Here is a 25,645-nt window from a genome sequence, read left to right on the forward strand (position 1 = left end):
GCCCGGGTCTTTTGGATTTACACCACAAGCATATCCACACATATGTGAACATTCCCACTGACCTGCTTTCTGATTAGCTGTTGTTTTGGGGTGGCAGCCTGAATTTTGAATTGCTGGTGCCCACCTTTACACCTGATTTACACATAACATTCCCACTCACGATCTTATATTTTTGTGCAAAATGAGATGTGTCTAGTCTGATGATATATAAATATGATTTTCATTTTAAACATCTTAGCTTGGAACAGAATGAAAAGAACTGAACTGTTTGTCTTTCTTTTAGCTGCAGCCATGAGCAGAGATTCAGAGATGGAGGTTTTTGGGGTGGCTGCCCCTTTCCTACGAAAATCTGAGAAGGAACGAATAGAAGCTCAGAACCAGCCATTTGATGCCAAGACATACTGTTATGTGGCTGAACCCAAGGAGGAATATGCCAAAGGAAAAATTAAGGGCACTGAAGGTGGCAAGACCACTGTGGAAACAGATGATGGCAAGGTGAGCATCTTCTAGAAAGGGAGGAGGAAAGGGAGAAGCTTTCAGCTTTCAACAAACATTTACTTGGTTTTCAATTAAACAAGAACCCAGCCAAAATAGATCAGAATTAGAACCTGACTCTTCCTTTTCACTTGTGCAATGACATGGAGGGAGTACTGGGTTTTAATTCAGGCTTATATTCCTGAACAAGTTGGAAGCCTAATGGTTAGTTTGGGGCAAGACACACACTCTTTCTCATTGGATTGTTGTGAGGTTAAATTGCAGCAAAGTTTACCAACTGCTTTCTCTGCCAGTATGAGCTACAGAAAATAATTCTAGAATAACTTGAATAAGCTAGCTTCTGAAGAAATAGTTCTTCAGAAAAAAAATGTTTCCCTAAGATACTAAAGGCATGCAGGCTACAAATGTAATGTACATTTAACCATTTATTTCAGTGGGGCTTTTCATCCCCTGCCCATTTATTGGATAGGCTGAAGGAAAGTGCGCTTGGGGCTATCTCTTTGGTCCTTCTGGGACAGATTAAAAAATTTCTTATTCTGGAAGGTCAATGATATTGTTAAATTGGTACCACTTTTTGTTGTTATTTTACTTCTGGTGATGTTTTTAGCTGTTGTTCTGATGATATTTTAAATTCTGGTTTTATTTTTTATTTATTTTGGATTTGAACTCCACCCTATCCCCAAAGGGCTCTGGCAGGTCACAACATAGTTTAAACATTCCACAATGGAATCTTAGCTGCCTTTGATGCCTTGATTGGAAGCAATGAGGCAATATATAAGTATTATATTGAAGCCAATAAATGGTTATGATAAAAACCTGGCAGTAGGTCATTAGTGCATAGTCTGAAAGTGTGAAAAATTTGAATGATAAGCTCAAGGACAAAGTATTTGTAATGCTGGCAAAATACTCTATGTAATAATAGACTTGAGCAATAACGATCTCTGTTATAAACGCATTTAGTTAGAATTAAAACCTTGCCAGATTCTCATGTTATGCCTTTCTATTTCAGACACTGACGGTCAAGCCAGAAGATGTGTATGCTATGAATCCACCTAAATTTGACAAAATTGAGGACATGGCAATGCTGACACACTTGCATGAACCTGCAGTTTTGTATAACCTCAAAGAACGCTACAGTTCCTGGATGATATATGTAAGTTGGTACCTGCCTGCTGCTAAGGAAGACTAGCCAAGTGGCTAATTCTAACTATCCTTCTTTTCACTTTCATGCAGACTTACTCGGGCCTGTTCTGTGTTACTGTCAATCCATACAAATGGTTGCCTGTGTACAATCCAGAGGTGGTGGCTGGCTACCGGGGCAAAAAGCGTACAGAGGCGCCCCCTCACATCTTCTCCATCTCTGACAATGCCTATCAGTTCATGCTAACTGGTATGTGTGCTTCATAACTAGAAACACAATAAGAACAGCAATGCAATAGAAACATTCATAATGGCATCAGTATAATTATACCTTTTAAATATCCTATTAAAGAGAAATTTATTTAGTAGTTACCACTGTTATTTAGCAAATCTCTCTATACCATTAGTAAATTAGTTTCTCTATATTTATCTTTCTCTCTTTTGCCAGATCGTGAAAATCAGTCCATCCTAATCACGTAAGTAGACTCTTCAATATAACCCTTCTCCGTGTTGCCAGAGTAAAACTGAGTCACAGCCTTTCCATTTGCCTGTATCTGATCATTGCTTGTTCTTGACAGTGGAGAATCTGGTGCTGGGAAGACTGTGAACACCAAGCGGGTCATTCAGTATTTTGCAACAATTGCAGCTGAAGGATCCAAAAAAAAGGAATCCCAGTCAAAAATGAAGGTAAACGAGTAGGTCTGGTCCTTGACAAGAAATAAATCTGTAACCATGTGCCTGTCCAACGCAGCTGTCTCCTTTATGACTAGAACAGTAGGGGGGGTTTCAGCCAAAGTACAGCAATCAGTCAAACTCTAAACTACAGAAGTTATGCTGGACAGCAATGACATGAATACTTTAATCATGATTTTTCCTTAGTTATTCCTTTCTGTGGAATCCTAATGAATGACAGTTCTGATTGCTCATAAGATCAATTCATCTCCATGGGTTGATAAAAAACCAAATATTTATTTTGAGTATTTTCAACCCACCTTTCTCTGAGACTGGAGTTAGTGAAACGTACCATGAAAACAGATGTGTTTAAAAAACCTTAGCTGTCTGTGTGGAAAGGCTTCCTGAAAATTTCACTTTGCACAGTTTGCAGAATCTTAACAAGATAGGTACTTTCCTGGCACATTTAGAAACATCACCCTACAAAGCTGAATAAATCCCTGGGAATGCTCACAATCTAACAGTGGCTAGCCTCACAACCCTACAGGCAGGAATGACTAATCAGTGTCAGGCTGAAGAGTGAAGGAGCTGTATGGGGGTCTGTTGGGAGAGATGGTCCTGCAAATATGTAGACTCTAGGGGTTTGAAGGTAAATATAAAAGTGAAGACCAGTACCTTGAACTGATGTTGGAAACATACAGCCGGCCAATGCAGCATTGTGAAAATATGCATAATATGTGCACATCAGCATGCTCCAGATAGTTGAAGCCAATGAGCAACAGATTGAACGCCAACAAAAGAAAATACTTTTTTACTGAACAAGTAATAAAATTATGGAATTCCTTGCTAGTGGACATAATTATTGCTATGAGCACTGATTACTTTAACAGGGGATCAGATAGATTTGTGAAGGATAGGTTCATAATTGGACTAAAACAAACCTTCATATCCAGAGGCAGTAGTGGGGATGCCACCTTCCATGTGGCACCTGTGCATCTCCTAGAATTATAGCTCATACCCGCATTACAGAGATCAGTTCCCTGGAGAAAATGGATGCTTCAGAGTGCAGGTTTCATGGTATTGAATCCCACTGAGGTCCCTTCCCAGGCTCCACCTCCAAATCTCCAGGAGTTTCCCAACCTTCATCTGGCAACCCTACCACCCATCTCCTGCTGCTGGCCAAGGGGGACCTGGCGACCCTAGGCTGTAGCCCTCTGAATATCAATGCTATAAAGCAACATCTATGCCTATTTGATGACACTCCTGGTTAACTGGTTGGCCACTGTGTAAAACAGGATCCCAAACTAGATGGAGCATTGGTCTGATCCAGCTGGACTCTTCTTAGGTCCTTATCAATTTGAAGTTTTCAGCTGGTCAAGAGTGTGTTACGATAGTCCAGATTTAAGGGAATTGTTGCCTGGATCAGCATATCTTGGCCATTTGTGTCCAAGAAGGGAGTCAGCTTCCAAACTATATTAAACTGTATATATAGGCACTGTATAGTTTGTATAATACTTGCTGTACACAATGAAGTCATGGTCTCGTTCATTTACGCTGCAAATGAAATGAGCCTATAAGTGGCTGAAGAGTGTGTTGTAACCATTTCCACACAAGTCTTCTTGTGTTACATCCAATAGGGGATCACAGGATGCTAATAAATGACCCAATGCCATGGAAGGCCCCATCACGTTACTGTCATCTTAAGCTCATAATCTCTTAGCGTACTAGCCAGACTCAGTTGTTTATGAACATCTTCACGTACATTTCCAAACTTAAGATCAGTCATCTGAGATAAAGCAGAAGTGAATCACGGTCCTCTAATAGCCTAAGACTTTCCCCCTCATTATGCTTCAGTATCAGTTCAGAGCTAATCTGTGTACAGCACTGTGATTAAGCAAATAAGCCTGTGTTTATATTTTTGCCATCAACTCACTCAATGGTTGTTAAGAGCCATCATGGACCAGCTGACAAAGATTCTGTCTTGAGTTCCCTCTCAAATCAGATCCAATCCAAATGCAATATGAAAACAAATCACAAGACCGGCTTTCTTCATGAGTCAGAGGAATTTTGTAACTTCTCTCCACCAGCAGTTCTGAGCTCACTTAGTGGCCTCAGACAAGCCATTCTGGGTGCGCCCAACACCCCATTGGCAAGATGGACATTGCAGCATTGGCCTACCTTACTGCTGTAAAGAATAAAACAGGATAGTGTATATATAGTCCTCTGAACATGTGAGTGTTACATAAATGCAAATCATTGAGATCCCTATGATTAGCCAAACAAATTGAAGACTGAAACAACTTAAAGGATTCTTTATTCAAAGCTACTGTGGAAATCAAACTTTTAACAATATGTCTTAAATTAGGATGCCTAGTGAAGACAAGCTGCAGTTTAATATCTCTGGACCATACTGCCTGCAGAAAATTTGGGCAAGAGTTACTCATATACATGCACTGTAAATATTTCAATTATTATGTGATTTTGATTTTAAAATATTTCTTCAAACAGGGGACACTGGAAGATCAAATCATCAGCGCCAATCCTTTATTGGAAGCATTTGGGAATGCCAAGACTGTGAGAAATGACAACTCCTCTCGCTTTGTAAGTTGCATAATATTTACAGAGGCATGTATCCAACCATGCACTTCCACAGACCTGATAGCATGTAAGTCCTTAGAAGAGGGGGTGTCTTTTTGAATATTGACAAATATTTCTCAAGCCTAAGCGAGACAGCTCTGAAGTAAGCCCTTGTTATTCAATAGCATTTACTCACAGAAAAGTATCTTTAGGATTGTTCTGGAAAAATCCCTGGATTTTGTGCTGACTGTTTCATTTTTGTATTTGGCCAGGGCAAATTCATTCGGATTCATTTTGGTGCCACTGGAAAACTAGCCTCTGCAGATATCGAAACCTGTAAGTAATTACACTGAAAGATAGGGGGGTTTCATATCAAATCTGGATACACAAAAATTCACACAAATCTCTATTTCAGATCTGCTGGAAAAGTCACGAGTAACTTTTCAGCTCAAGGCTGAAAGAAGTTACCACATTTTCTATCAGATTATGTCCAACAAAAAGCCAGAACTGATTGGTAAGTAAGATTCCATTTATATTAAGAGGTATGACAGAAGCATCTTCTAAGTTTTGTAATAGGAGACAAGACAATGGTGGATTCCACATAGCATAAATACAGAGTATTTAGAATATTATAAAAAGATCCTTTTTGGCATTTTGTGTTCCCACAGTGTGGGAGAAAACAAACGTTGCCAGCCCAAATGAATCTTTTTGCCTGCCTGCTGCAAGGAACTCTTGTCAGTTTCACAGTGGCACCTACCATTTTGTGTGCTGCAGCAGATTCTTCGTGAAGAATCCCCATGAAGGTTTCCTCTGCTTGCAGCTCATCCATTTGCTATTTCACTTAAAAAGTAGATGACAAAAGTTTGTGTTGCTTAGTGATCCCGTGCACGTGTCATTTCCCCCTTTTTTGTTTTGTCTGCAAAGCTATGGTGACACAAGTAGAGAAGCTGCAATATGCATATATTTGTGCTGCTATAGCTTTGCAGACATCCCCCTCAAAACAACAACAAAAAACGAAAAATGACACGTTCAGTGTGTGAATAGAATAAATTAAGAGGATGATGACAACTCTCAATATGTGCATTTTAGAGAGGCAGGAAGGAGCCGGCAGCGTGGAGGCGGGGGTGAGGGCAAAGGCTCCAGAGCACCTGGCATCTGAGGCTAGGCAGTGCTGTGCTGAGACTGTGCTGGTGGAGGAGAGACTGAATACACATGTTAGACAGAGATGAGGGTCCCCCCCCCCCACTAAACATGTGGGAGATGAAGCTATCAAGCTCTTGATCAATGTACTTAGGAAAATAGAAATGAGGGGGGATGCAAGGGGGGGGATGCAAAGTGTTGCATGAAGGGGGGATGCAAAATGCTGTGAGGGCATGGGAAGGGGAAAAGCACTGGCAAATCTGTCCTGCTCTGGCAGCAAAGCAAGATTTAAATCATGCTATAAGTGGTTTCACTTGCCGCAAAGAGAGTGGAAAGTAAAAGTGGGGTTCCAGAAAATACATCTGTACAAGAAATCTTGCTGCGGCAAACACTGGCCTGTATACTACGCAGCAAAGACTTTGTGTGTAATGGGCCACTGACTGGTTTCCCATATAGGAAAAGCTGCCACTACTTTATGACCACCACAGTATAGTAAGTAGTCATATGATTTCATTATTACAAAGAAGGGAATCAAAAGTGTGTGTGGGTGTGTGGGTGTGATTTTTGCCAATACCCCACTTCCACTGCAGACCCCAGCTTGCTTAGGGATTCCTTGAATCCCAGGGGCACATTTCATGGGGCATAACAGCTGCTGTGGGAGCAGGAGATAGAAAAGATCTCTTTTGCAAACAGAGCCCTGTTCATGAACTGTACAATCCAATCTGTTATTTCCACTTTTATAAGTGAATTGTAAAATGTTCTGCAATTTTTAAACTTAGTTCAGTGCCAATTATACGGTATTTTCTATTTTCATTTCAGAAATGCTTCTCATTTCAACCAACCCTTATGACTACCCATTTATAAGTCAAGGAGAGATCTCAGTGCAAAGCATTGATGACCAAGAGGAGCTAATAGCTACAGATGTGAGTACAGTGATTTATTACAGTTACTGATTGAATCATTTTAGCAAACAGCTGCATAAACCATCTTGTTGTATGTTACAGACAGCTATAGATATCCTGGGCTTCACTGCTGATGAGAAGGTTGGAATCTATAAACTGACAGGGGCAGTTTTGCATTATGGAAACATGAAGTTTAAGCAGAAACCACGAGAGGAGCAGGCAGAGCCAGATGGCACAGAAGGTAATAAACACATGGCACTCACCATTCAAAGAGATCATTTTTCAGATCTTGTGGACAGTGATTTTTTAATGCAAAATGGATAAACCACTCCTGAAGTGCTTCCAGTGAACACTGAAGATGCCAGCCACAGATGCAGGCAAAATGTCGGGAGAAAATGCTACTGGAACACGGCCATACAGCCTGGAAACTTCACAACACTCCAGTGATTCCGGTTGTGAAAGCCTTTGACAGTACACTGGGGAGAGAGATTGCACGCAGCTCTTCCCTGCTTTTGCTGATAAGTTATAGCCATTCTTTCTTTCTTTATAACATAGAACCTCTTGTGCTCATCTTTTGAATAGTGGCATGTCAAATAAGCTGCAGGGGTGGGAGACATTTTTGGGAAGAGAGAGTGTGTGATATTAAGCTGCACTTATTTGGTTAATATAGGATTTAATTATTATTATTTTTTGCTTCTTTTTATTTTGTGATTTTAGTACTTTTTGAAGTAACACCATTAATTTTTTTTTAAAAAACACAGTTTTTCAAGGTGGCCTTATGTTTAATTTGGCCTGTCCTTGTGATCTGATCAGAAGTTTGAGTGGCTTTCTGTCTTTTCAAACCAGTACCAATAAAGCTGACTGTGCTGATTGTCCTGAAAGGGCTTCCCATTTATTTGATTCCCATACATTTGTTTTGTAGAGGCTGACAAGGCAGCTTATCTGATGGGTCTGAATTCTGCTGATTTGTTGAAAGCCCTGTGCTTTCCCCGAGTGAAGGTGGGGAATGAATATGTGACCAAAGGTCAAACTGTGGACCAGGTGAGTCTGTCCAGCAGGCCAGAAATGCTTGCTAGCTTGTATGAGGGATTTTTCCATTGGGGTGGCACCGTGGCTCAGTTAGGGACATAGCATCTGGTTTGGATGCAGAAGGTACCCAGTTCAGTTTCCAGCATGTCCAGTTAAAAAGAACAGGTTATAGGTTACCTGAATGACTTCTATCTGAGAATGGTAAAATCCCACTGCAACTTCAAGACTTTTATGTCTGCCCTCTGCACTTGGTCCAGACAGATGGACCTACCAATTTCATGGAATAGACAGAGGGTTGGCTGGTGCCTCTGCAAGTATTGCCCCACTCTCACCCAACCCCTGAGGGCCCAGTGCAAAGAAAGCCTCATGTTCCTACTAAATTCCGTACCAATGAGAAACTGCAACAGTTTTTCAACCACCCCATGTTTGTGCTGGAGCAAGAGGAATACAAGAAAGAAGGAATTGAGTGGACTTTCATAGACTAGACAGCTGCTGCTGGTGTTAGTAGGCATTGCTAACCTTGATCTTTCATTCAGTATGAGTCAGCTTCGTGTGTTCATGCATTCTCTCACTCAAGTAAGATACATGTCTTTCAGTTTGTATATTCTCAAGTTCAGAATGACCCGTTTAGAGAAACTGTATTTGAATAGCTCTCGTATAACCCATTCTGTCTGGATTAACATTGCTGTAAAGCTGTTCAGACATATAACACTAGTGTGGAGCCATGGAGTGGATTCAGATAGGTGAGAGTTTCAGGAAAGCAAGATTTAAATAATAGAGACATGTCTATATTTACAGATAATTACCATAAATCATGGATACTCAGTATCATTATAATCTATCTTCTTCCAGTGGGTCTTTCTTTTTAAGATCTCTCTGACCTTTTGACTGGGATATCTTTGATAGCCCTGTGACAAAACAACGTTTTCTGCCCCACTCCCTCCTGTCTTGAAGAAGGAACTTGGTGGGCAGTGCTCTAATACTAACGTCCTGTCCTGGTGTTACTGATTGATTCACTGTTATTATTAGTTCGCTCCTTCTACACTGGGTAGCAAATCACTAACTTTTACACATTGATTTTTTCAGAAATACTGACAGTGAACTAATTGTTTGAATTGTGGTCTGCAGGTACATCATGCTGTCAATGCCCTTTCCAAATCGGTATATGAAAAGCTGTTTTTCTGGATGGTGGGCCGCATCAATCAACAACTGGACACAAAGTTGCCCAGACAGCACTTCATCGGGGTCTTAGACATTGCAGGCTTTGAAATCTTTGAGGTATGGCGATCCACTGCAACTTCAAGACTTTTATGTCTATCCTCTGCACTCAATCCAGACAGATGGACCTACCAATTTAATGGAATAGCATTGCCCCCACTCTCACAGAACCCCTGCATGCCTAGTGCAAAGAAAGCCCCGTGTTCCTGCTAAATTCCATAGCATTTTAATTATATATTATTTGTGCCCCTCTGCCTTGCCTCATAAGCAGATGAATAAAAATGCACATCCTTAATAGCCACAGCCTTGTCCCAACCTCAAAGAGTCTGAAGTCATCTGGGAAGAGATTCTCCAGGTGCAGCCTCTGCCTAGGCTCTTGATCTGCCTAGGTTCTGTTAAACAATGAATCAAAATGCTGCTGACCTGCATATCTTTGAGGCCAGATTAACAGTATTAACACAATATGTTCTGGTGTTAGTATAACAGCCTGGAGCAGCTGTGCATCAACTTCACCAATGAGAAACTGCAACAGTTTTTCAACCACCACATGTTTGTGCTGGAGCAAGAGGAATACAAGAAAGAAGGAATTGAGTGGACTTTCATAGACTTTGGAATGGATCTGGCTGCCTGCATTGAGCTTATTGAGAAGGTACACATAACTGTTGACTCGTTAAATAAATATTAATTTCAGAGGATACTTGACATTAAAGTATTTTGTTTTTCAATGTAGCCAATGGGCATCTTTTCCATCCTGGAAGAGGAGTGTATGTTTCCTAAGGCAACTGACACATCCTTCAAGAACAAGCTCTATGACCAGCATCTTGGGAAATCTGCCAATTTCCAGAAGCCGAAACCTGCCAAAGGCAAGGCTGAGGCTCACTTCTCCCTGATCCACTATGCAGGAATTGTGGACTATAATATCTCTGGCTGGTTGGAGAAGAACAAAGATCCCTTGAATGAAACTGTTGTGGCACTCTATCAGAAGTCATCAATCAAGATTTTGGCTAATCTTTATGCTGCCTTTGCTTCCTTGGAAGATGGTAAGTTGCATGGTTCTCTTGGCTTGTCGTTGAGTTCTTTTATCACATTTTGGCTGAGGACTCCATCAGCACGATGTGCAAGGTTAGCAATGGAGCTGGTCTATGTAGACAACTAATTGTACTTGTGTCCTGCTCTCCAGCTGAGTCGGGCGGTACTAAGAAGAAAGGAGCCAAGAAGAAGGGGTCTTCTTTCCAAACTGTGTCTGCCCTGTTCAGGGTAGGTAATGTCTTCTTAGTTATTCTCCTTAAGATTAGACAGATAATACCCAAAACTCTGGCATAGTTGTATATGTGAAATATCTAGCTCATTAAATACATTTTGTAGAGAGAATTTCCATTAATTAGGTAGGCAAAAAATGTATATAAGTATTAGCAACAATATATTGCTAGATTAAATGGCTGATCACCAAAGCCGTAGGATGTCTAGAATAGGGACGATACCTTGCTGCATGTTGGGATGATTTTCCTCTATTGATAAAGAATAGGGATGGTAAAGGTTTGCCTGAAAAGAAAAAGACCACAGGCCTTTAAAAGGTGCAGATATTTTCACTTTTAAAAATTTCTTTCAGATACTTTAAAATAAACCTGAAAATGTCTGTAAACAAAAAAATATACAAACCAGGGCACCTCTATTATGTGAATAGTCTGGAAAACAGTATAAAACAGCTTCGAGCTACAGAAGGATTTTTAATAATAAGAAATATGTTAGAAGTTACAGATAATTGGAAGTCACTTTGTCCAAATTACAGGAAAACTTAAACAAACTGATGTCCAACTTGCGGACAACTCACCCACATTTTGTGCGCTGTATCATCCCCAACGAAACCAAAACACCAGGTACTTAAAGAATTTGGCATGTGAATCTCCAGAAAGGCTTCAACAGACTATAAGGAAAGCTTGATTTCTGCTATTTTCTTTCATCCAACAGGTGCCATGGATCATAAACTTGTCCTGCATCAACTGAGATGCAATGGAGTGCTTGAAGGCATTCGAATCTGCAGGAAAGGCTTTCCAAACAGAATCTTATATGGGGATTTTAAACAAAGGTCTGTCAACTTAGTTTGTTGGGCAATTTGAACTGAGTTTTGCTAAACCAAGCCAAGCAGCAAATGGTCCTTTTTAAGGCATCTGTTCCTTTGCCCAAGAGCTCTGTTTAACATCGCAATTTGTATTTTATTTATATATAAGGGCAAGAAAGATCTTGGCAGTGTGATACATACCTTCACTAATGTCTTGAGTAAATCACTACAATGCACACTATATGGGGTTGCCCTAGAAGACTGTCCAGAAACTACAATTGGTACAGCATGGTGTGGCCAGAATGCTGACTGGAGTGGGTCATAAGAACAATGCCACTTCAGTCTTATTCCATCCATGCTGCTTCCCAGTTTCCTTCTGGACCCCACTCATAGTGCTGACACTGAACTTGGCTTGAGACCACCATACCTGAAGGACTGTTTACTCCAATATGAACCTACCCAACCATTCCTGTCATCTCTGGAGGCCCTGCTTTGGGAGTCCCCACCATTGGAGGCCAGATGCATAGTAACCTGAGAAAGGCCATCTTTACTTGCAGTAATAAAACTTTGGAACTCCCTCCACGGGGAGATTAATCTCTCTCGCTCTGTCTCTCTTGTTGTTTTCTGCTTGTGGATAAATTTTATTTTATTTGTTGCCCCTCACTAACTCTTATTATTCCCTTCCCTGTTTGTATGTTCTTAAATCCGTATATTTTAATGTGTTTATATTTTATTTGTTTTAAATGTCACTCTGTGTCTATATTTATCTATCTATGGCCCCTTCCGCACACGCAAAATAATGCGTTTTCAAACCACTTTCACAACTGTTTGCAAGTGGATTTTGCCATTCCGCACAGCTTCAAAGAGCACTGAAAGCAGTTTGAAAGTGCATTATTCTGCACGTGCGGAATGAGCCTATGTAATTTTTTTAAAGATTGTCAAAGTGTTTTGTGGTTGCTGCCTTGGGGAGTCTGAATTGAGTGGAAAGTGGGGCTTCCGCTTTGGAGATCTTCAGAAGGCCCTGCAAGGCTTGCTTTTTTGCCAGGGATTTTGAGGGGGCTTGAATAGTAGGCATTTTTTAATGGAGGAGGAGGGAAGAGTTTGAGGCTCTTTGTTTTTTTGCTGGAGATGTTTTAACTATTATTATAAGCTGCCTTTAACCAAAAGGAAAGGTGGGATATAAATGTTTTAGTAAACAAGCAAAAAAACAAATAAAAGGTGGTACAGAAATGTTTTATATAACTAGTATATATTGTAATGCTGAATTGCACTGGCTAAATTGTTACAACACAACTCCACTTTAGCATTTTGTATAGACCAGTGAAATAGCTGGATAAAACTTGTCAAGCCATAATCTTAAAAAAATGGGGGGAGGGTGTCAAGTCACAGCTGACTTATGGTGACCCTGTAGAGTTTTCAAGGCAAGAGATGTTCAGAGGTGGTTTGCCATTGTCTGTGTCATGACCCTGGTACTCCTGGTGTTCCTTGGAGGTCTCCCATCCAAATACTTGCCAGGTTCAAGCCTGTTTAGTATTAGGTCTCGAACTGTGAATCAATAAATGGACACTGTACTGTTGATCAGCAACATTTATTGGTAGGTAACAAAGCCCCTAAATTGGAAAAACCAGTTCTGCTGAACCTGGCATTTGCTATCCCCTTTATCCAGAAATGATCCCCCTCCCATTTTCCCAAAGAATGTGAGAAAGAGTTATTGTGAGGCTGAGACACCCCAAGGTCGACGACAGATAGAGATAAAGCCATTTGGCATCCTGCCCCCATATAGCAATGGAATTTCCTGTTTCCCATGAGACCAGAAGTGTCAGGGTAAGCATAGTTATCTACTTAGCAAGTGAAACCATAAAGAAAAGATCCAGGAAAGAATGTCCCCATACAGCAGTGGTAACATATAGCAGGCCGGTTACATATATCTTGTAGCGATTACATTAAGGTAAGAATATATCTCAATCAAATAGATGCAATCCCTGACACTTGCTACTGAGATCTGATGAGATCAGGCTAGTCTGGGCATAATCTGGTTCCCTTTGTCTAAACTGTCACCTAAACTATTAGAGGATATTAAAAGTGTGCCAGTAAGACAAAGCTCCTTCCTCTTCCTGATTTTAGTGCTCCAATGGACTGTTTCTATTTAACTCAATAGATACCGGGTGCTGAATGCTAGTGCTATCCCAGAGGGCCAGTTTATGGACAGCAAGAAAGCCTGTGAGAAACTGCTGGGATCTATTGATATCGACCACACTCAGTACAAATTTGGACACACCAAAGTAAGCTGCTTGCTATGTTGAGAACTCAGGCACACATTTTAAACAGTGCACGGTAGCTTTTCTACTTTTTTATTCTCATTTTAGGTCTTCTTTAAGGCTGGGCTGCTGGGCCTTTTGGAAGAGATGCGAGACGATCGTCTAGCTTTGCTCATTACTCGTACACAGGCTGTGTGCAGAGGATACCTTATGAGAGTGGAATACCAAAAAATGGTGGAGAGAAGGTAAAATATCTTTCTCTTCTGCTGTACTTCGCTTTGTTTGCACTGTAGATCTCTGACTTTTTAGATGTCCAGCCGTCCCTCTTGCTATGCTTCCTCAAAAGGGAAAAATAGGATCTACTACAAGAGCAATGAAAAGCATTGGAAATGCTACCTCATTACATTTCTATTTCTCCTTTCTGAAGCATATTGTACAGATCTGAGTTAAGGGAACAGGTTGGTTACATTTCAGTATTTATTTGTGTCCTCCTTGAAAAATCACAATCAAGGCTTCTGTACGAGAGCTTTACTTAGGAAACCTGCATTTTCTTTTAACTGCATGGATTGGTTCCTTCCAGGGAAGCAATCTTCACCATTCAGTACAACATTCGCTCATTTATGAATGTCAAGCATTGGCCGTGGATGAAGTTGTACTTCAAGATCAAACCACTGTTAAGGAGTGCAGAGGCTGAGAAAGAGATGGCTAACATGAAGGTAGAATTTGAGAAAACCAAAGAGGAGCTTGCTAAATCTGAAGCCAAAAGGAAAGAACTGGAGGAGAAAATGGTGTCTTTGCTGCAAGAGAAGAATGATCTGCACCTTCAAGTGCAATCTGTAAGTAACTAGTCAGCATCTGTATGTTAATGGTGATCATCTGGAAGTCCAACAGAAATTCATGAACAAGGCATGATAGATCAGTCCCTCTCTTGTTACAAGTCTTTAGCATCATATACAACCTGAACTGGACTATCGCTAAACCTGGAGGTGCTCAGCTGGCTGCCTTCCAATCTTCTTAAAAAGCCATGTATGCTAGAAGACCATGTTCAGCATCCTGTGGCAATGTGTTCCATACCTGTTCTTGACCTGCTGGTCTCTGTTTATCCTTCATTTGGCTCTCAACTCCCTGTCTCAATAACCACACCAGTTCAGGAGTCCTTTTCTAAGAGCTTCAGCTTGCTCAGTCCTTTCTCTCTTTCCAATAGGTTCTGGTTTTTGAATTCTGACACACTGCTACTTATCCATCTACACTATGGGTATGTGGAGTGGGGCTTGGCTGTTCTATGAATATTCGCATTTTTATTACTGATGTATATAGATAGACAAACACACACACACATTGTAAGCCACTTAGCTTACTTTTAGTGAGAAAGACAGGGGCAAGGTAAAATTGGTAGATTAAATAAATAAATCCATCTCATTTGCTGCCTTTTCCAGTTGCTGGGATGTTTTCTCCACTTCCCTGACCCTTCCTTGCCATCTTCTGACATCGAGCCTTCCGCCATTCCTTTGCCTGAAGCTGTCTTCTGTCATTTCTTTGCTCTAACCAGAAGAGATCCCCTTGCTTTATTAGGAAGTCTTTCCACCAGCTGTTACAGAGCAAACATTCTCTTTCTACAGCATGCTGAGCTAGGCAGGCTGATTAGGTCAGCCTTCAGTCTTTCCTTTATCCAGTTAAAGAAGTTATTTATGGGTATTTGAGCAAAAACCAGTGAAAATCTTGAAAGTCAAACCAATATTATGAGTGGGAAGATGGACACAGCCAGCTGTAACCCACTCGTTCACACACCATTTCAAGAGAGGTTGGAGACTATTAACACATTCCTCATCCTTGAAATTTTACAGAGAATGTTAGACCTCATATCATTTCCCAACATCTCCCTTTCTCTTCTTTTCTCTTTTCTTCTTCTGTTTTTTTCTGTGTTTTCCTTGTCTTTTGAAGCTGGGATAACATCATTTTAAACCAACATTCTAGTGTCATTAATATAAAGATTTTTAAAAAAATTACTGAAGGTTAAAAGAATGTGGAAGAAAGGAGGTAGAAGAAGATAATATTTTAGTAAGACAAGCACCATGTCTGTTCAAACTGGAAGCTACAGAATGATTACGGCTGGGGTTTGAAGAACTACTTAGGAAAATTTATGAGCTTGCATGTATTCAGTGAGATTGTTATATCAGCAGACTGCCATGCCTTGTTACAAACCATTTTTGATGCCCGTCATGAGGGGCTGTCATTTGAGAAACATCTCAAAGCCATCTTGAGCATAAAAACTAATTTGGATCCTGACTGTAAAGCTAAAATTCATAAAAGTATCACAGCTGCTAGATACCTTGAACATTAAACTTTAAAGGAAGCAGAATACTACTTTTTTTGTAGCTGAACAATGGCTATCATTTTATTTTCTCTGTTAAGGAAAGTGAAAATTTGGCAGATGCTGAGGAGAGATGCGACCAGTTGATCAAAACCAAAATCCAGCTGGAAGCCAAAATTAAGGAGTTGACTGAACGAGCAGAAGATGAAGAGGAAATGAATGCTGAGTTGACAGCCAAGAAGAGGAAGCTGGAAGATGAATGCTCAGAGCTGAAGAAAGACATTGATGATCTTGAGTTGACACTGGCCAAGGTTGAAAAGGAAAAGCATGCCACTGAGAACAAGGTAACTAATTTCCAGATTACATTTTTCAAACTGTTAATTATAGGAAATAACAGGCCTTTCAAACTAGAATTGAGGAGACCTCGGCTTAAATCCCCACCAAAATACAAGGCTCACAGGGTGATCTTGTGCCAATTACTCTCTCTCAGACTAAACACTCTCACAGTATTGTTGTGAGGATAAACTGGAAGAGGAGAAGAATACTGTATGCTGTCATGAACTCCCTAGGCTATCAGCATTTTAATTCTGTGTTCTGTAGGTTAAAAACCTAACGGAAGAGATGGCAGTTTTGGATGAAACTATTGTGAAGCTAACCAAGGAGAAGAAAGCCCTCCAAGAGGCCCATCAGCAAGCTCTAGATGACTTACAGGCGGAGGAGGACAAAGTCAACACACTCACTAAAGCCAAAATCAAGCTGGAACAGCAAGTGGATGATGTGAGAATACTTTTCCCAGTGGTCCTAGACTGCAGCAAACCTTTCTGATTAAACAAAATGGATGCTTGAGCCTTCATATTTCCCCAAGGGGAACTTGTACAAATTGGGTTTAGATGATTCTCCTGGCAGTTTGTATTCTTGAAAAGAATACAAAAGAAAAGGAGGGATAGGGGACATTTTGAAAGAATGGCCCTTAAACTGGGAGGGAATCCTAATGTGGAAATATAGTGTTGGTAGTACTGCCCTCAAGTCAAAGCTTGAATCCCACAGGGTTTTTAAGGCAAGAGATGTTAATAACACCTGCAGAAATATAGCAGAGGAAGGATACCTCTTATTGTGCACTGTATTTGTGCTCACATAGCACATGGGATTTTTCTGTCCTTTTGCCTTTCTGTCCTATCAGAATACAAACTAGGGCCATGGTGGCAAACTAGTTGGCCATGCTGGCAGGGGCTGATGGGAATTGTAGTCCATGAACAACTGGCGTGCCATAGGTTCGCCACCACTGAACTAGGGGATGGGGTCATGTAAATGCTTATACCTCTGCTGGCAAGGGCCCAGTCCTTCCTAGGAAGGCTCACTTCACGTTTGTGAATACTCAGTTAAATCCTAGTAATAACTAATAACTCTTATAACCAGATTGGGACTATTATTATGCCTGTGTTTGCAGTTGGAAGGCTCTTTGGAACAGGAGAAGAAAATCCGCATGGATCTGGAAAGAGCCAAGAGGAAGTTAGAAGGGGACTTGAAACTTGCCCAGGAATCCATAATGGATCTAGAAAATGATAAACAGCAACTGGATGAAAAGCTGAAGAAGTATGGACTGTGTACACTGCATGTGTGTGTGTGCACGCGTGTGTGTGTGTGTGTGCGCAAAGTGCCATCAAGTCACAGCTGACTTATGGTAACCCCAACAAGGGGCTTTCAGGGCAACTAAGAAACAGACATGTTTTGCTGTTGCCTTCCTCTACAGAGCTTCCTTGGATGTCTTCGGGCATTTCCCCACTTACTACACACACACACCCCCATGCCGCGCGCTGCTGTCAGCGCGCGTCATTTTTGGTGCGCACTCAGGCGCCCCCGTTTACAAGAACGCCAGGGATGCCGCGTGCTGAGGGGGCGCGAAAGTGTCAGGGTGGCTGCGCTGTCGCCGCCCCTGTAATGGGGAGTGCCGGGGGACCCCGGGCTACTTGAGGAGAGTAGCGCGGGGCTTAACGTAAGAGGGGAAAGGCCCTCCCTTTCCAGTACTGACTCTGTTTAGCTTTCCAGTTATACCATGTTGCCTTCCCTCATGGTAGTCCCCTTGAAAGCATTGCGTCATTACAGACCCATGGGGTGACATCACATCACAATGTTTACTAGGCAGACAATATTTATGGGGTGATTTGCCATTACCTTCCCCAGCCATCTACACTTTACTCCATCTAGCTGAGTACATGAGTTGTTTTGCCAACCTCAGAAGGATGGAAGGCTGAGCCAACCTTGAGATGGCTACCTGAAACCAACTTCTGTCAGGGCTGAACTCAGGTCTGGAGCAGATCTTTGACTGCAGTACTGCAACTTACTCTGCACCACAGGGTTCTGTGTATACTGTAGATGCATATATAATTGTGTTTAAAGAGTGGCCTTTTAATTCAGCTGCCTCTCCTGTTACTTTGCAGGAAGGACTTTGAATACAACCAGCTCCAAAGCAAAATTGAAGATGAACAAAATTTGGGGATCCAACTACAAAAGAAGATCAAAGAATTGCAGGCATGAGTTGTTTTTCCTCCATACTTAAGTTTTCATTCCGGGTCTTTTTTACTTGAAATTGTGTTCGGATGGCACAATGAAGGTGTATGAATGGAATAATGATCTATATCTTGCTTGTAAAATATGGAACGGCTGAATGAAGAGGTAAAGGCAAGGGTTAATGAGGTTTGGGCTAGATGTGTGTTTTCACCAGCTACTCAAATCTTGGCAGAGGCAAAAATAGGATCACAGGGGCTCAATTGTAGTCATTTCTATGTAAAGCAGTGGAACTACAGTGCTTAAAGCACTCTGATTTCAGATTTGCATCTCTGAAACTGGACTTTTACGTAACTGCTTCTCATAACCTTTCATATCCATCACATCTATCCATCACAAAATCTTCCGTTTCCCCTTAAAACTCTTTATAGAATGGCCTGACCTTATATTGTTTTGTTGTTGTATGCTGTTATGCCATGTCCTTGCTTGCAACTTTTGCTTCTCTACTATGGGTTGTTAATCATTTTGTCCCCTTCTCAGTCCTGCTCCTTATTACTGGTACTCCACCTCTGCACAAGGATCTACCAGTGCATGCTGATTCACACATTATGAAGTCCTTTTGGTCTCCCTGAAGCAGTGGCATAGCAATAACGGGGCAGGATGGGGTTCCCCGCCATGGGCACATGCCATTGAGGTCACATGGGGATGTGGAAATCATCCTAAACCCCCCCCCCCTTCCTCCTTACTTTGTCTTGCCCCACCAGCCAGGCCTCGGTGGCTGGAGCAGGCGGTTTTTTCAGCTGGCGACCGGCTGAAATAAAGTAAGTGGGCAGGGGGTGGGGCTCTGCTGGGGAGGCTCCATGGGGGAGTCATCCCACACCCCTCCCCCGCCCCACCAGATAGACCCCGGCAGTGGAGCAGGCTGTTTTTTCAGCTGGCTGCTGGCTGAAATAAAGTTAGTGGGGAGGGCTTGAATGCTACCCTCTCACTCCCCTCCCCTCCCTCACTGCCCTTCACTTGCATGCCCCCTCACTCACTCACTCACTCACTCACTCACTCACTCACTCACTCACTCACTCACTCACTCACTCACTCACTCACTCACTCACTCACTCACTCACTCACTCACTCACTCACTCACTCCCCTCCTCCTCCCTTCCTTCACTCCCCTCCCTTGCATGCCACCCCTCCCTCCCTCCACTGGGGGATTCCGAAGGGGGCAGGGGCCTGTGGGGGAACAGGGCCCAGGCACCATTTTGCCCCAGGCACCATTCCCCCCCCCACGCCCCTGCCCTGAAGCCTTCGAAGAAAACATAAAATGGGTGTTTTGTTCCTTTCAAATGCAACAGGCTTAATTCTATTATGACTACAGTGCTCACGGGGAAGGACTTCAACTTTTCCACCTGATGCTGTTTTTGCATCCTGAAGTGGCAGACACGAGGTCTTTGTAACATGTGAATTGTGGCTTCAAGGATATCCCCCCCACACACCTTTTTAAAAAATTCTCTTAATCATAACCTTTTTCTTCATTCCCAAGCTTCAGTACCTGTCAGTATATGTGCTCTTGTGTATCTCCTTTTCTCCATAGCCTTCTCCCCAACCAATTTTGAGTTCCTTGAGACTTGTCCTTTTCAGGGGAGGAATTATGAAACCGTATGAGATGTTATCTACATCAGTAGCACTGAATAAACCATAAAATTGTCTTTCTCCTGTGTAGGCTCGCATTGAGGAACTGGAGGAAGAGATTGAATCTGAGAGAGCAACTCGGGCAAAGGCAGAGAAACAGAGGGCAGACTTAGCACGTGAGCTGGAAGAGATCAGCGAGAGACTGGAAGAGGCTGGGGGAGCTACTTCTGCCCAGATAGAAATTAATAAAAAACGGGAGGCAGAATTTCAGAAAATGAGGCGCGATTTGGAGGAATCTGCCCTGCAGCACGAAGCCACAGTAGCAGCTCTCCGAAAGAAGCATGCAGATAGCACTGCTGAACTTGGGGAACAAATTGATAATCTTCAGCGTGTCAAACAAAAACTGGAGAAGGAAAAAAGCGAGTTGAAAATGGAGATTGATGACCTAGCCAGTAACTTGGAGTCTGTTTCAAAGTCTAAGGTATTTGAAAATGAAATAAAGGAGTTCTGACATGAATGCAAATGGGCATAAACATTTCTAGACATTATAAATGGAAACATGGAAACGTATAACTATTATACTTACCTTCACAGGCTAATTTGGAGAAAATGTGCCGTACATTAGAGGATCAGCTCACTGAATTGAAGGTCAAATCTGATGAAAATCAGAGAACAGTAAATGATCTAACCATGCAAAAAGCTCGTCTGCAGACTGAAACAGGTAAATAAAAACAAGAGTTGGGTTGGGGCACTAGATGCAAATAGGCTCTTTCTGTCATTTGCTGCATTTGTACATATTCTGTGAAATCTTCAGGTGCACATTCATGGCCCAAATTCAGCTTGAGCCTTAAATTAACCCAAGGGACCAATGGGTCTATAAGTTCACACAGCAGCATTTCAAGGGACTAAACTGGTTTAAATTCAAGATGGCTACATATTGTGAGAATCATGGCGATTATCAGTCTAAACCTATTGCTGGAGTGAATAATTATTCTGATTTAGCACTTAATTTGGGCAAGGTTTAATCAGGGCCAATTCCAGAATTTGCTCTGTGAATGACAGAGGAACCCCCCCCCCCCAGGTGTGCGCCCAGTGCAATGTGTTCCCCTGTCCCCTGGTTGTTCCACCTCTGTGGACTTGTGTAGGATGGTACCTCACTTTCCCCTGTATCCCCTTCCCTACACTGTTTCCCTTCTTCTGGCAGTCCCCATGTCCTCTTCCCCTACCTCATTTCTCCTACTTAGCCATTCACCAACCCACCTTTTATCTGCCTCCCATCTTCAGCTACATTTATTATTGATTTACTTCATTGATACCCCTGCCTTTCTCCACAATGGAGACAAAAGCAACTTACATTATTCTCCTTCTGATTTTTCTGCAAGCTCGGAGCGTTTTTCAGGCTTTAAGAAAGTTCTGCCTTGCCTGTTCACAGCTCCAGTCACAATATTTAAGTATCTAAAGATTTGGCCAACTATTAGTATAATATAAGATATGCTAAATTTCATAAAGAAGACAATAAGAATTTGCCATTTTTGGTCACAGGTGAACTGTCCCGACAACTCGAGGAAAAAGAGAGCATAATCTCCCAGCTTTCCAGAAGTAAGCAAGCATTTTCCCAGCAAATAGAAGAACTCAAGAGGCAGCTGGAGGAAGAGAGCAAGGTATTAATATTTGTAGAATGTATGTCAGCCAGCTCATAAATACGGGTACCGGTATTTATTTCATTACAAAGAATACATCAACACAGGAAGATTTTTGAAGATTTTTAGAACCTTAAAAACTGATATCTACCAGCCTGTAAGAATGTTCAGCCTATAATGTAAAAACTCTGTAAGTGCAAGAAAAAAATGGTCAGAATTGTCAGAATTCACCACAGAATGCATTCTAGTTTATTCTTTATGGTGGTGCCCAGGTTATCTGGCCTCTTGGAATTCTTCAATCAGGTTAACAAGACTAAGGATAAGTGTGATCTGATAGAAAACATGTACCTGAACTTCCAAAAGGTACCTCACCAAAGACTTCTCAGTAATGTATTGTCGAATGTATTATTCTCAGTAATGTATTATTCTCAGTAAGCTTATCAAACATGGGATAAGAGAACTGATCCCTCCCATGGCTTAAAAATCAGTTAAACAACAGAAAGCTGAGAGTAGAAAGGAATGGACAGCTCTCACAACAGAGGAAAGTGAGCAGTGAGATCCCACAAAGATCAGTATGATTTGGAACTGATTTGGAATTGGGGCTGAGCAGTGTAGCGGAGTGGTTGAACTTGCAGATGGTACCCAGTTATTCAGAAGGTGAAAATGAAGGCTGCTTGTGAAGAGCTAAAGGAGGATCTGTCTAAATTGAGTATGGGCAACCACATGGCAAATGAAGCTCAAAATGGGTCAGTGCAAGCTGATGTTTATTGAGGGGAAAAGCTCCTAATTTTAAATATATGATTATGGAGTCTGAAGTGGCTGAGACTAAGACTGAAAGGGGATTATTATGAGATACTCAATGAAAATGTTAAATGAAAGAAATAACTGGTGAGGGGATTGAAAGTGAAATTGATAATATTGTAATGTCTTTCAAAAAAGTACTGTGTGGTCTCATTTAGAATCTTGGTGCAATTCTGGTTGCTCTGTTTCCAAAAGGACATTGCAAAACTGGAAACAAATACAAAGGAGGGCAACCCAAATGATTGTGGATCAGAGCACTTTTCCTATGAAAAAATCATCTGGAATGATTCACTCTAGGAAAATTATGGCTCAGGGGAGACATCATAAAGATTCCTACAATTATACATGGGGCAGAGAAGGCAAAGAGAGTTTTTCCCTTCCTCTCCCGTAATTCACAAACTTGGGATACTCAATGAAATTGTTGGGAAACATGTTCAGAACAAACAAAAAGGGAATATTTTTACTCAGTGACTGTGGAATTCCGCATCAGGGGAAACAGGGAAGGCCATGAGCATACATGATTTTTTAAAAAGGGAGGTAGTTACACAGATTCATGGAGGAGAGAACCATCAATGCTTACTAGCCTCTTTTCCATGTCTCCAAGTTCCTGTTTCATCTGTTTTTTAAAAAGTTCTATATGTGCTTTGTCCCCTCTGCATGTGCTTTGCTCCCTCAAAATGATATCACACCTGTTTTCAACAAGAGTAAAAAAAGCTGCTCCTTAAATCAGCAAGAAACTAAGGCCCTTTCCGCACCAGCAGGAATTCTGCTAATGGAGGGGTGGGGGCCGTTCGCACAGCAGCGTGCGAGCGGCCCCTGGTGAGGCTGGCGCGGGAGAGGCGGCTCCACATGGTGCCGCCTCTTCCCCGTCCCTCTCCCACTCACCTCGTCGCCTTCGTCGCCTCCAGGGGTCGGAGGACAGTGAGGGAGGGTCTTAGGAGGCCAGCAGGGCGACGAAGGCGACGAGGTGAGTGAGAGAGGGATGGGGAAAACAGTGTGTTCCCAGCGGTGCTGTTCGCACCGCGCCACCGGGAATGCGGTGTTTTCCAGTTTTTGGAGGCGGCCTGATGCCGCCCTGTGGGTGAGGGAGGGGAGCCAGGTCGGCGCTGCTGCGTTTTAGCAGAGCCGCCTGTGCAAACGGCTCCCTGGGGACGGGGTTTTTCTGTCCCCAGGACGCCGTAAATGGCCCGTGCGGAAAGGGCCTAAGTTAAATTTAATTTTCTGCTATATTGAATCAACCACTAGAGGGAGTAAAACATATGCAGTATTTTTTTAAAAACCCCAAAGAAACAGGAACTTTGAGATGAGGAAACAGAGAATGTGGAAAAGGCCTTTGTGAAGAGAGCCTCCATATCCAGAGGCAGTAAACCTCTGGATTTACTGGGAGGCAGCAGAAGGGAAAGATCCTCAGCCTCTGTGTTCTTGTGTTTGCCCTCCGGGGCAATTGCTTGGCTGCTGTGTGAAACAGAATGCTGGACTAGATGCACCACTAGTCTGATCCAATAGCCTTTTATGTTCTTATGTTCTGCCACTGCTGGGTAGGGTAGATATTATTAATTCACTGGGTCTGCTGTTCTTACATACTGTCTAATTCATTCCTAGAACCCCCCCTCACCCCCCATTTTAAAATATACGTTTGGATCTACCAGAAATTTCTGCATGTACTAGGATTCTTGTACAAGTGGAAGCATTAAAAAACCTTCATGCTAGTAAATTGTGTTAAGCTAAACATGTTACATGAACTACTTTTCTGCTTGGAAGATGTGCAATCAACTTCTGGGCATTATGAGATATAGGGAGAAAAGTGCTGGGTATTTTACAAAATCCTTCCCAGGTAGAATTAAGTTTATTTACATTTCTGCTTGTATATCACTGAATCCAAGCCAGTTCAGTTCTCTTGTAGCAGGAATTGCTAAATTCACTCAAAGAATGAGTTTTGTTTGAATACACTGGCCTCTGTTTCACAATACTTTTGGTTAGGAAAATCATGTTTATAATTCAAGGAGTTACTCAAAATACTAGAGTGCTGTATGCTATTACATGTGTAAGAATTTTATCAGCTGAATCCAGTTGCAAATGAATGCATAGTTTGTTGTGAATTCTTAGGCTAAGAATGCATTGGCCCATGCCTTACAATCTGCCCGCCATGATTGTGACTTACTCCGGGAACAATATGAAGAGGAACAAGAGGCCAAGAGTGAGCTCCAGCGTGCCCTGTCTAAGGCTAACAGTGAAGTGGCCCAGTGGAGAACCAAATATGAAACAGATGCCATTCAACGCACAGAAGAATTGGAAGAGGCCAAGTAGGTCTTGGAGCAAGAAGTGGCACTGTAGTTAAAAAAGACAAGATTTGTCCTTTTTACAATAACATAAATTACACCTCCTTTCGCAGAATGGGAGCGATGCAATGTATGTACCCGCCTGTCAGCATAGTGATATCTGAGGGTATAAAACCAGGAGGGTGGGGAGAATACGGCATTTGGAAACTGAACCTGATGTAGAAGAACTTTCACCACCCCTAAGTACCTACTCTGACATGGTTATTTTTGTGACCCTAACCTTTTTCAGGAAGAAACTTGCCCAGAGGCTTCAAGAAGCTGAGGAGCAAGTAGAAGCTGTGAACTCCAAATGTGCTTCCCTGGAGAAAACGAAACAGAGGCTGCTAGGTGAAGTGGAGGACATGATGGTGGATGTTGAGAGAGCCAATGCACAGGCAGCTGCTCTGGATAAGAAGCAAAGGAATTTCGATAAGGTACGCTTTGAACACTGTTCTTCTCTTTCTTGTAGCCTTCACAAGAACGGTATAATCAGACGCCTTCATCCCCAAATAAGTGTGAGTCTGTGATATTCTTGAAGTGCTGCCTCTTGTTTCTGAATTCTGACTCTCATGCAGTTAAAATGCAGTTGAAGACCCCTTTTCTCTGGACCTAGTAGGACTCCTTCAGATCAAGCCAGACTCCTGGAATAAGGCCACTATGCATAGATCTAATTTACTGAGAACAGTCTCCAGAATTTAGTTCCCAGCTTATAGGGGTGGTTCCTGCTTTGTGCCAGTCCCAACTTGAGCTCTGCTCTGTTTATGGCAAGCTGCTGCTGCTGCAAGTTGGTCCTGCCTACTATCCCATGGATAATATGGCATATGTTGGTCACCTGTGGAGAGACTGGATAGGAATTTGGGACCTCTTTCAAATTGACCAGGAGACTTTTTTTGGCCTTCTTCACAGTGTCCTGGAGTTTGTGTATGTGTGTATATATGCCCTCATATAAAGCTG

At 42.1% G+C, this 25,645-nt stretch overlaps 1 protein-coding gene and 1 long non-coding RNA gene across 4 annotated transcripts in view; one reads left to right on the forward strand and one right to left on the reverse strand.

Annotated features, from left to right (window-relative positions):
* Window positions 1-25,645, reverse strand: part of LOC125429058 — a 63,509-nt gene that overhangs the window by 11,799 nt on the left and 26,065 nt on the right. For 2 of the 3 annotated variants that reach the window (XR_007243937.1, XR_007243939.1), the window contains exons 6-7: window positions 20,519-20,587; window positions 10,655-10,715 (exon numbers count right to left, since the gene is read on the reverse strand). This is a non-coding gene — a long non-coding RNA (uncharacterized LOC125429058). Of the gene's footprint in view, window positions 1-10,654; window positions 10,716-19,852; window positions 19,934-20,518; window positions 20,588-25,645 lie in introns of all 3 variants that reach the window. The other variant, XR_007243938.1, reaches the window with a different exon arrangement.
* LOC125429055 (myosin-3) overlaps window positions 1-25,645 on the forward strand; it is a 41,562-nt gene that overhangs the window by 4,049 nt on the left and 11,868 nt on the right. The window contains exons 3-31 of the mRNA XM_048489818.1: window positions 284-495; window positions 1,505-1,648; window positions 1,729-1,885; window positions 2,084-2,111; window positions 2,214-2,322; window positions 4,816-4,908; window positions 5,157-5,220; window positions 5,300-5,398; window positions 6,844-6,947; window positions 7,029-7,167; window positions 7,849-7,967; window positions 9,084-9,233; window positions 9,652-9,822; window positions 9,904-10,213; window positions 10,354-10,430; window positions 10,963-11,050; window positions 11,142-11,259; window positions 13,391-13,514; window positions 13,599-13,735; window positions 14,071-14,326; window positions 15,903-16,145; window positions 16,402-16,578; window positions 17,249-17,394; window positions 18,240-18,330; window positions 20,024-20,413; window positions 20,527-20,653; window positions 21,475-21,593; window positions 24,480-24,676; window positions 24,942-25,125. Coding sequence (XP_048345775.1) covers window positions 292-495; window positions 1,505-1,648; window positions 1,729-1,885; window positions 2,084-2,111; window positions 2,214-2,322; window positions 4,816-4,908; window positions 5,157-5,220; window positions 5,300-5,398; window positions 6,844-6,947; window positions 7,029-7,167; window positions 7,849-7,967; window positions 9,084-9,233; window positions 9,652-9,822; window positions 9,904-10,213; window positions 10,354-10,430; window positions 10,963-11,050; window positions 11,142-11,259; window positions 13,391-13,514; window positions 13,599-13,735; window positions 14,071-14,326; window positions 15,903-16,145; window positions 16,402-16,578; window positions 17,249-17,394; window positions 18,240-18,330; window positions 20,024-20,413; window positions 20,527-20,653; window positions 21,475-21,593; window positions 24,480-24,676; window positions 24,942-25,125 — 4,365 coding nt within the window. The 5' untranslated portion in view covers window positions 284-291. The remainder of the gene's footprint in view (window positions 1-283; window positions 496-1,504; window positions 1,649-1,728; window positions 1,886-2,083; window positions 2,112-2,213; window positions 2,323-4,815; window positions 4,909-5,156; window positions 5,221-5,299; window positions 5,399-6,843; window positions 6,948-7,028; window positions 7,168-7,848; window positions 7,968-9,083; window positions 9,234-9,651; window positions 9,823-9,903; window positions 10,214-10,353; window positions 10,431-10,962; window positions 11,051-11,141; window positions 11,260-13,390; window positions 13,515-13,598; window positions 13,736-14,070; window positions 14,327-15,902; window positions 16,146-16,401; window positions 16,579-17,248; window positions 17,395-18,239; window positions 18,331-20,023; window positions 20,414-20,526; window positions 20,654-21,474; window positions 21,594-24,479; window positions 24,677-24,941; window positions 25,126-25,645) is intronic.

The sequence above is a fragment of the Sphaerodactylus townsendi genome, linkage group LG03 (genome assembly GCF_021028975.2).
Source record: "Sphaerodactylus townsendi isolate TG3544 linkage group LG03, MPM_Stown_v2.3, whole genome shotgun sequence".
NCBI classification, from domain to species: Eukaryota; Metazoa; Chordata; class Lepidosauria; order Squamata; family Sphaerodactylidae; genus Sphaerodactylus; species Sphaerodactylus townsendi.